At 44.1% G+C, this 9,606-nt stretch overlaps 1 protein-coding gene across 4 annotated transcripts in view; it reads right to left on the bottom strand.

Annotated features, from left to right (window-relative positions):
• Positions 1 to 1,791: 1,791 nt before the first annotated feature.
• Positions 1,792 to 9,606, bottom strand: part of Dyb (Dystrobrevin) — a 131,433-nt gene continuing 123,618 nt past the window's right edge. For all 4 annotated transcript variants that reach the window (XM_065222086.1, XM_065222088.1, XM_065222089.1 and 1 more), the window contains 2 exons: positions 2,720 to 2,757; positions 1,792 to 2,657 (listed from right to left, as the gene is read on the bottom strand). In XM_065222086.1, the coding sequence (XP_065078158.1) occupies positions 2,598 to 2,657; positions 2,720 to 2,757 (98 nt within the window). In that variant the 3' untranslated portion in view covers positions 1,792 to 2,597. The remainder of the gene's footprint in view (positions 2,658 to 2,719; positions 2,758 to 9,606) is intronic.

The following is a 9,606-nucleotide window of genomic DNA, read 5'->3' as shown; positions in this document are numbered from 1 at the left end:
TTTAAGCCAATTAGAGACCTCTTGGCTTGCCGTGATATCGTTTTTATGAAGCTTATTTACGACTATCTTAAAGCTGTTGATGTATGTGTTTAATGTTTTGTGTTCAAAATGCTTTCCCTTGTCCTCCCTCCAAATGATCAATAAATGTAATCCCTAATCTCGAGTAAGCCGCGAGTAATCGGTCCCCGTTCTACTAACATTAGTTGTAAGGTAAAAAATATTCGGCTCTGTAAAGCTAACGCATTTGAGCCTTGACAAATAAATGGATTATATAAAAAAATATCAATATATTGATCCGAAGGGGAATTATTGCCAATAATATTGATGATGTGAACACAGAAATTTTGTCAATATCGATGTACTGACATCAATATAGAATGTATTGACAATACATTTATTGTCAATAGAAGCAATCGTGTAGGGTCCACTTTACTAGTGTTCAGATGATAATCTTTACTCGATCAGATATTCTTGGGCAAACACGAAGTTAGTCATCTTTAGAAAAAAAGGGGATGGGTGGGCAATATTTTTAGTGATTGAGTAAAGTTTAAAAATGTTATTGAAGATGTGGCATGTGATATCTAATCATTCAATTATAAAACGGCATCCCCAATTTAGTTTGGTTAATGTATTTTATTTATTTTCTCATACTGTTGCAGTGTTATTTTTTTTTTCGACTTGAGTGTGGAATACAATTCTGTTTCCTCAATGTTTTTATTTTTATGTTTGTTACTTGTGTGTTTTTGGGATAAGGAATATCAACATATTTTTGTTGTTGTTCAACGAGTGAATGCGAAGTTCACATTTCTTCCACCGACTGTTTGCTCACGTGTAGTAGTGCTGTGCTCATTGCCATCATGATGCTACTGCTGCTGCTGCTGCTGCTGCTGCATAAGCTACGCAAACAATACACGTCCTTTACTCGAGATTTGCCATTGCCCATCAATGACGACTACTCATCGTTAACATTTATCACATTGGCAGCAAAAAAACATTTCGCGAACATATTGACATTTGCTGGGTGTTTTCGATTTTTACACATTTAACAACTCGAAGGCTTGAGTCAGTTTGTCTTTCTGTCTGTCTGTATGTGTTTGTGTTTGTATGTAATTCTTTCAGCTCAATCAATCTACGACCAATATATTTTGTATATTAATTACGTGTTTTTTGTTTTCCTTTTCGTGAACGAATCGTTGTCGCTAGCCTACACGCGGATGTTTGCTTGTTAATTCTGAAGTTTTATTTTTTGTTTATTTTGGTAATTTCTGTTTACGATAAATTTTGCTTTATAAGGTATATTTTGTTTAGACTACTCACTTGTTTGAATACCATCATATTAGTCTGCTTTTTTGTTCTACTAAAATCGAATAATTGTATGCATTCTTTTAATTTATGTTACGAGTGTACTGTGCTGTTTCTACTTTCAATTTCCGAAAACACGTTTTGCTTGTTGTTTTAATTTTGCCTAAAAACATACACCTTCTTTTGCTTAAGGTTTGCTCTAATAATTTTCCTTTACGTTTGTTTTTTTTTCTTTTCATGTGACATTGTTTCCCAATTTTTGTCGTGGTCATTCTCACCCCTAGTGATCCGCATAATCGCAAGCGAGTTGCACAGCAGTTGCGGCAACTGTTGTGCAACTAAGATATGCTTTTTGCAGAAGGGAGAGTGCTAAGTATTGGTGAGCTAAAATTGATCCGAGGCTTACTTCACTATACACTGTGAGGCGATGGAAATAAGAGTCGGTCAGTTTGGTTTAATATGTTTCTCTTAGGTGAGTAGTTAGTTCCATTTGTTTTTTGTATTTTATTAAGATTTGCTGTTGCTGATGGAATTGTTCACGAACTCGACTTTTCAATGGTGCCTAAAATGCTTGATTCTGTTTATTTTTGTACATCACTGTGCGTTCTCCTATTAACAAGCAAGGGGTGGCTTCGATTCGAAGAAACAAAAAAATGAACATAACAAAACTTTATTTCTACTAACAGCGCGAACTTAAATAAATAATTCTCAAATCAAAACATGAATAGAGAAGTACTTTTCCTGCTACTTAAAGAGCACTGTTAAAGATTAATAAAAATTCTTGCAATCGTGGACAACCGATACGGATCATATATAACTAGGCTAAGTCACATTTTATGCTGGAATGGAACCATTTTTTCTAAAGTCTACCAGTTTAAAGAACAATAAATTCATAAAGCATTCGGCTTGGTAGTTTGTTTGATTCACGAACTTAACGTAGAGATCACATACAAAAGATTAAATTAATCAGAAACTAGAAGTAGGTGGCAGCTTCAGTGAAAACCGCAATCGGTCGAGTTAATGATTAAACTTTGAGTTTATACATATTCTGCTCATCTAACGTGTTTTATAAATATGATAGAGTGATATGATGCTGGTTCGTTTATATCCACGTGCGGGGGTGCGTGAATGAGTGAGAACAGATGTGCCCCGGTCTGTTATTTTTTTTAGAATGTGTACCAAGAAAGCTTTCTATTTGCGCTTAGGTGAAAGATGGGATGGTGGCGGGGCGAGGGTCTTAGGGATAGTTTTACAAGAATGGCAACAACGTCAAACGGTGACGATCCGAATCCAAATTACTGATTTTGCGAGTTGAGACTCCACTGGGCAAACTGTTCCTGCCACTGGGCGTTGTCCTGGAAAGGAAATGGGTTGAGTTTTACTCTGATTTTGAGACAGTTTTTAGCAGACGTCATACCTTGTCACTCCACTCGTGACTTTGCATCTCTTCGAAGTCTGTAAATTAGAGATAGTATTTCATTACATGGATAATCCTTCAAAAGGGCGCTGGTGGTATATGTATGGGGTAAATTTATACAAAAACTATTTTAGGTGCTCTGAGATAGTTTTGAAATGTTGAAATGGTGGCATTCTTTCAAATAGTGTGTTCAACAGGGATAGGTAATTCTTACAATATAGTAAAGCTTCGTCCAGTTCGAATCTAGACGCGGAATTTATTTTATAGCAGTGGAATCTTTTGACATCAGTTGTAACCCCATCAACAATTTGACAGGTGAGAAATTTCACAGTCGACCGACTGTTGCATCGACGTCAGTGTCGTATTAACGGTAAGGTGATGGTGAGCTAAAGCCGAGGCCCCCAATTTAACGGCGCCCCCGGCTCAGAGACATATGTAAATCATATTGTATGTGAAAGTCTGGTAGCGGGGTGTGGGCAATGTCATCACGATTAACCCATATCGTGATGATAGCAAGGCTGAGGAGGTGCGAATCGTCGAGCGTCTGTCCACCAGGAGGTGCGGCTCGAACAGCGTCTGTCTGGGATCCAGCGGCTGAAAAAGAAATGCTGTATTGTGTCAGCTAAATCCAAGATGGCAGCCCCATCTACCCAATAACCCGAGCGTCTGTCCACCAGGAGGTGCGGCTCAAACAGCGTCTGTCTGGCATCCAGCGGCTGAAACAAGAAATGTTGAATCGTGTCAACTAACGGACGGAATTTTCGGCAACTGACACATCGACGACGATGGTCAAGCTGTGGAACCACCAACGCTAGAAGAGGTGAAAAAGGCGATACGAGAGCTGAAAAACAGTAAGGCTGCGGGTAAGGACGAGCTCCCGGCCGAACTTCTCAAACACGGAAGTGAGCAGCTGCACCAGATGATCCACCGTATACTGCTCAAGATATGGGAGGAGGAAGAATTGCCCGCTAGTTGGTTGGATGGTCTCGTTTGTCCCCTCTACAAAAAGGGACACAGACTGGAGTGCGCCAATTACAGAGGAATCACGCTTCTGAATTCGACGTACAAAATATTATCACGTGTTCTGTTCAACAGATTGAGACCGCTTCAGGAATCCTACGTCGGCGAATACCAGGCTGGTTTTCGTGAGGGTCAACGACGGATCAAATGTTTACCCTGCGTCAAACCCTTGAGAAGTTCAAGTACAACTTGCAGACTCATCATCTGTTCATAGATTTCAAGGCAGCGTACGATTCAGTAAAGAGAAACGAGCTATGGCAGATAATGCAAGAAAACGACGAAACTAATTAGGCTGATTCGTGCAACGCTGGATGGTTCGAAATCATGTGTACGGGTTGCAGACGAGATTTCGGCCTCGTTCGTGACCTTAGTTGGGTTGAAGCAGGGAGATGCTCTTTCAAACTTGCTATTCAACATCGCCCTCGAAGGAGCGATTAGGAGAGCTGGCGTGCAGAGGAACGGTACCATCATCACAAAGTCGCACATGCTCCTTGGTTTTGCGGACGACATCGACATCATCGGAATCGACCGTAGAGCAGTTAAAAGGCGTTCGCGCCTTTTAAGAGGGAGACAGCGAGGATTGGTCTTACGATAAATTCTACCAAAACGAAGTACATGGTCGCCGGTAGAAATCGTGGAAGCAATAGTTGAAAAGGCGTATTGCAGTCGCGAACAGGGCTTTCTACGGGTTGCGTAGCCAGCTGAAGTCCCGCAGCTTGCGTACGAAAACGAACTTCGCGCTGTACAAGACGTTGATTCTGCCGGTAGCCCTTTATGGCCACGAATCGTGGGCATTGAAAGAGGCCGATCGGAGAGCTTTCTATGTCTTTGAGCGTAAAGTGCTGCGAACAATACTCGGCAGTAAACTGGAAAATGGCATCTGGCGGCGTCGCATGAATCAAGAGTTGTACCAAGTATATAACGGCATGGATATTGTGAAGCTTATAAAACACGGCAGGCTACAGTGGGCTGGGCATGTGGCACGAATGCCGGAAGAGCGTCAAGCGAAGTCAATATTCAGCAGAGAACCCGGAAGAGGACGTCGGCTTCGGGGTAGGTCACGCACGCGTTGGCTTTGTGCAGTTGAGGAGGACATTAGGTCCTTGAACGTCCAAGGCGACTGGAAGCGATTGGCTCAGGACCGAGACCAATGGAGACGGTTACTTCGTTCGGCGCAGATTTGAATTCAACGAGTCGTCGCCCATCAGGTACTCAGGTACAGGTAGGTATGTGAAAGTCTACGAATTCGACTCTTTAGGGTTGGATCTTCAAAAAATATCGTCAAGCGTATTTTGCATGCACACTAGCACCATAGAGAACTCTAAGACTAGAAGGTCCCGAAATAACGTGCTCAACTTTTTGGCTCAGCTCTGGTACTCTCTTCGGTCCCAAGCTAATCGATTCACCCCTCGAAAATCCACTAACCCCTCATTTTATCTGTCAAACTTTCATAGCGAATCAAAACAAACATTGTGTAGTAGTAGAATTTCGACTAGAATGGGGTACGTTAATCGTTTGCTTGGGACCAATAGGCTAGTCAAGTAGTGAGCCAATTTTAAATAAGCATCCCTCGTTCATGCAATTTTTTAACCAGTTGCTTTTCCCTCGTTCTGTCATCCCGTCAGCTGTGTTGAACAAAATCAAAACAGTTGCAAGTCAGTGATGGCAGTTCTACCAAATTTTACGTAGATCTATAGAATTGATTGAATGTTGCAGAAATGCGGATCTGTAGGAGAAATTCATAGAAACGCGGTATTTGTCAAGGGATTTATTTTGTTTGTTAAGTGTGATTTTTAATTTGTTGGAAAACGATTTTAAACGTGGTAATGAATCACTAATGCGTGCCCTTTCTACCACCGCTCATCACTTTAATCTATACACAGCAAACAAATATAATATGTATCAATCAATGCTACTCATAACGATGTATTGTAACTGGTAATGTCTTGTTCAAACTACAGTGTTATAACATGTTACAAGAGTGTTATAATACTTATCAACAAAATGTTTGGAATCCCACTAAAATTCTTGAAACTGAAATTTTTGAAATTTCCCTGAAATTTTCGGAGTTTAAGTTGTTCAAACTTCGTTGAAGCTTCGCTGAATTTCTTGAAACTTCATGGAAGATGATTGAACTTTGGTAAAGATTTAAGAAGTTTGGTAAAGATGCATGAGTTCTTCACTGATTTTTTTTTTGAGCTTTGCTTGAAATAGGAAAGCTTTGAATTGAACTTAGGTGACTTACCTTACCGATAAGGCTAAGGCCTTGTTGTCCTCTGCCGTCCGATGAAGTCGTCTCCACTCTACTCGATCCATGGCCATACTTCGCCAGCCTCGTAGTCTGCGAAGGGTCCGCAGGTCGCCTTCTACTTGGTCGATACACCTTTCCCGCTGCGCGCCTCTTCTTCTTTTTCCTGTTGGGTCACTTCTAGAACCGTTTTCACTGGGTCGTCGTGCGGCATTCTTACGACGTGCCCAGCCCACCGTAGTCGCCCAATTTTTGCAATGTGGACGATGGCTGGTTCTCCCAGCACCTAATGCAATTCGTGATTCATTCGTCTCCTCCACGTTCCGTCATCCATCTGCACTCCACCGTAGATGGTACGCAACACCTTCCGTTGGAAAACACTACCAACATAGTTCAGGTCTCGTGGCCGTAGAGGACCATCAGTCTAATCAGCGTCTTGTAGACAGTCAACTTCGTGCGGTGGCGAAGTCCAAAGTAGACACGATTCCCTCCCATAACGCGTCTTTGAATTTCTCTGCTTGTATCATTTCCGGCGGTCACCAGTGAACCCAATGACACGAACTCATCGACCACCTCGATTTCGTCACCATCAATCTGAACTCGGGATGGGAGGCTAACATTGTCTTCCCTAGAACCTCTTCCTTTCATGTATTTTGTCTTTGATGCGTTGATGGCAAGTCCAATCCGCCTAGCTTCAGCCTCCAGTCTGATGTACGTTTCAACCATCGACTCAAAGTTCCGTGCCATGACTTCAATGTCATCGGCGAAGCCAAGAAGCTGGACGGACTTCCTGAAGATCGTGCCACTCGTCTCTATCCCTGCTCTTATGATCACACCTTCTAACGCGATGTTGAATAGCAGACACGAAAGTCCATAACCTTGCCGTAACCCCCTTCGAGATTCAAAAGAACTCGAGAGTGTCCCCGGTACTCGAACAACGCACATCACTCGATCCATCGTCGCCGTGACCAATCGCGTCAGTTTATCCGGAAAGCCATAGCTGATCTCGATCGATTGTGTCGTATGCGGATTTGAAATCGATGAACAAATGATGTCCGTAGTAGCACGGGCACCCATGAATCCCGTTTGGTATTGCCCCACGAACTCTCTAGCAAATGGTGACAGGCGGCGGCATAGAATTTGGGAGAGTACCTTGTAGGCAGCGCTCAGCAGTGTGATCGCGTGGTAGTTGCAGCAATCCAACTTGTCGCCTTTTTTGTAGATTGGGCATACGGCACCTTCCATCCAATCCTCCGGTAATATCTCCTCCTCCCAAATCTTGGAAATTACCCAGTGCAGCGCTCTAGCCAGTGCTTCACCACCCTTCAGCCGACCGATCTCCTACTCAACTTCTTGAAGATCAGGGGCCGGTTGCTTGTCGTCTTCTGCGCGTGATCCAAGGTCTGTTGCCGTTCCAACTTCGTTTTCTGCTGCATCACCGTTGAGGTGGTCGTCATAGTACTGCTTCCACCTGTCAATCACCTGACACTCGTTCGTGAGAAGGTTACCGTCCAAGTCGGCTTGCGGTACGTAGCCTTTGCGCGAACTATTTAGCTTCTCGTAGAACTTCCGTGTGTCGTTTATGCGGTACAGATTTTCCATCGCCTCGCAATCTCAGTCTTCCTGCTGACGCTTCTTCCTTCGGAAAACCGAGTTTTGTGTTGCAGCATTCTTCTCCTCTACTAACAGTTTGCATTCGCCGTCAAACCAGTCATTTCTTCGGTCCGGGATCGCAGTACCTAGTGCCGCTGCAGCAGTACTACCTATGGCGGAACGGATGTCCCTCCAGCCATCTTCAAGAGAAGCTGCGCCAAGAGCAGCTGGGTAGGGGTGGGTAGTGCAACTTCCAGCTGCTGCGCGTAGTCCTGGGCAACTCCGGCGTCCCGTAGTTGCTCAATGTTGGGTCGCGGCGTTCGACTTCGACGGGTGTTATGCACCGTCGAGAGTTTTGAGCGCATGCATACTGTAACTAGGTAGTGGTCCGAATCTATGTTCGCACTGCGGTACGTGTGGACGTTGATAATGTCGGAGAAGAATTTCCCGTCGATTGCTACGTGGTTTTCTGTGTGTTGGTCAGGTGACCTCCAGGTGGCTTTGTAGATATCCTTGCGTCCCGTTGCGAACAGCCGTCGTACACCTGCTCCAGCTGCGCATAGAACGCTTCTTTCTCGTCGTCGGATCTCCCTCTCGTGTGGGCAGTGCACGTTGATGATGCTGTAGTTGAAGAAACGGCCCTTAATCCCCAACTTGCACATCCTCGCGTTGATCGGCTGCCAAGCATCTTACCCAGCACTACAAAGCCGGTTCTCGTTGGTGGTGCCATAGCTCTGGTAGAAAGTAGCCGCTCGATGCCCGCTTTTCCATACCTTTTGTCCCGTCCAGCAAAGTTCGTGCACTGCTACGATTTCAAAGTTGCGTGGTTGAAGTTCGTCATAGATTAACCTATCGCAGCCCGGGAAGCCGAGCGATTTGTAGTTCCATGTTCCGAGTTTCCAATCGTAGTCCTTATTTCGTCGTGTAGGTCTGTGCCGATTGTACCGATCCGTATTTCTTCCTTCAGTATTTGCAACTTTATGTTTTTTCCAGGGCGGCTTGTTGGGCCTGCCTCAACCCCCTGTCTCGCCGGGCGTCATCGTGCACAGCTCTGTTTAGAGTCCCACGCTGGCACTAGGACGGTGATCAGCCGCTCCTAACATGGAGAACAGACGTCGTTTTGCGCCGCACCTCTATGGTACACAGACGCTCGCTGAACTTAGGTGATGATATACGAATTTAGCTGAACTTTTGTTAACTTCTCTGAAATTTTTGTTTTCGAGTAGCACTCATCTACGTTTGTCAAAATCGTTCGCTCGGATAGCAGACCTTTCCATCTGTCAAATTTTAACCAAAAAATAAGAGCTTGTATTCAAGACACGACCGTGGATTTGACGTAGGATTACGTGCTCGGTATAAATATTCGATGACTGTGTTAGGGAAACTACTTTTTCCCATCACGGAAACGCCTCGTTTTCTGATGACAAAATTACGCATTTTCGTGCTCAAAACGTTTGGAATGAAATGGAATTTCTTGCTAAAATTTTCCAATCATGAGATATTCGCGATTGTCCTGGAGAAAACCTTACCTTAACTCGAAGTGTTTCTGGTTAATTGCCAAGGTTATGTTCGGTCATTGCAAGAATTTGTATGTACCACTTCAATACCTACTGTTACGCACTTGACCACAAAAGTTGTTTGCTGGGTACATTATAAAAGAGCTTTGGGGGTGATGTGGCTGGCAGAAAGGCGAGCGAACGTTCAATGAAAATTAACTCTTAAACAACAATAATTTATGGTGGTCCTGCAAAGAACCGTTTTTTCGTGATGGTTGGGTAATGCTGAGCTATTAGGGTGTTCAACACGGATTAGGCTAGCGAGCTGTATGTTGTTTGGAACGAGGATGACGCGATTGGCATAGATGGCCCACAGCGGCTCACGACGAGCAACTGAATCCGATCAATAGCGGTGCGGCTTTTTCCTCCTTCTTCGGTGAATGGACGCTCTTGTGGCTCGCTACTTGCGGGTAGCCTTTCGTTGTGTACTGGAGAACAATGTACAACGCCACGCGCCGAAAGCACTGCTG

Source organism: Ochlerotatus camptorhynchus, unplaced genomic scaffold (genome assembly GCF_037179485.1).
Source record: "Ochlerotatus camptorhynchus isolate MF236.1 unplaced genomic scaffold, CSIRO-AGI_Acam_v1.1 ptg000156l, whole genome shotgun sequence".
NCBI classification, from domain to species: Eukaryota; Metazoa; Arthropoda; class Insecta; order Diptera; family Culicidae; genus Ochlerotatus; species Ochlerotatus camptorhynchus.
The sequence above is the reverse complement of the archived record's forward strand: the minus strand, read 5'-3'. Positions and strand labels throughout refer to the sequence as shown.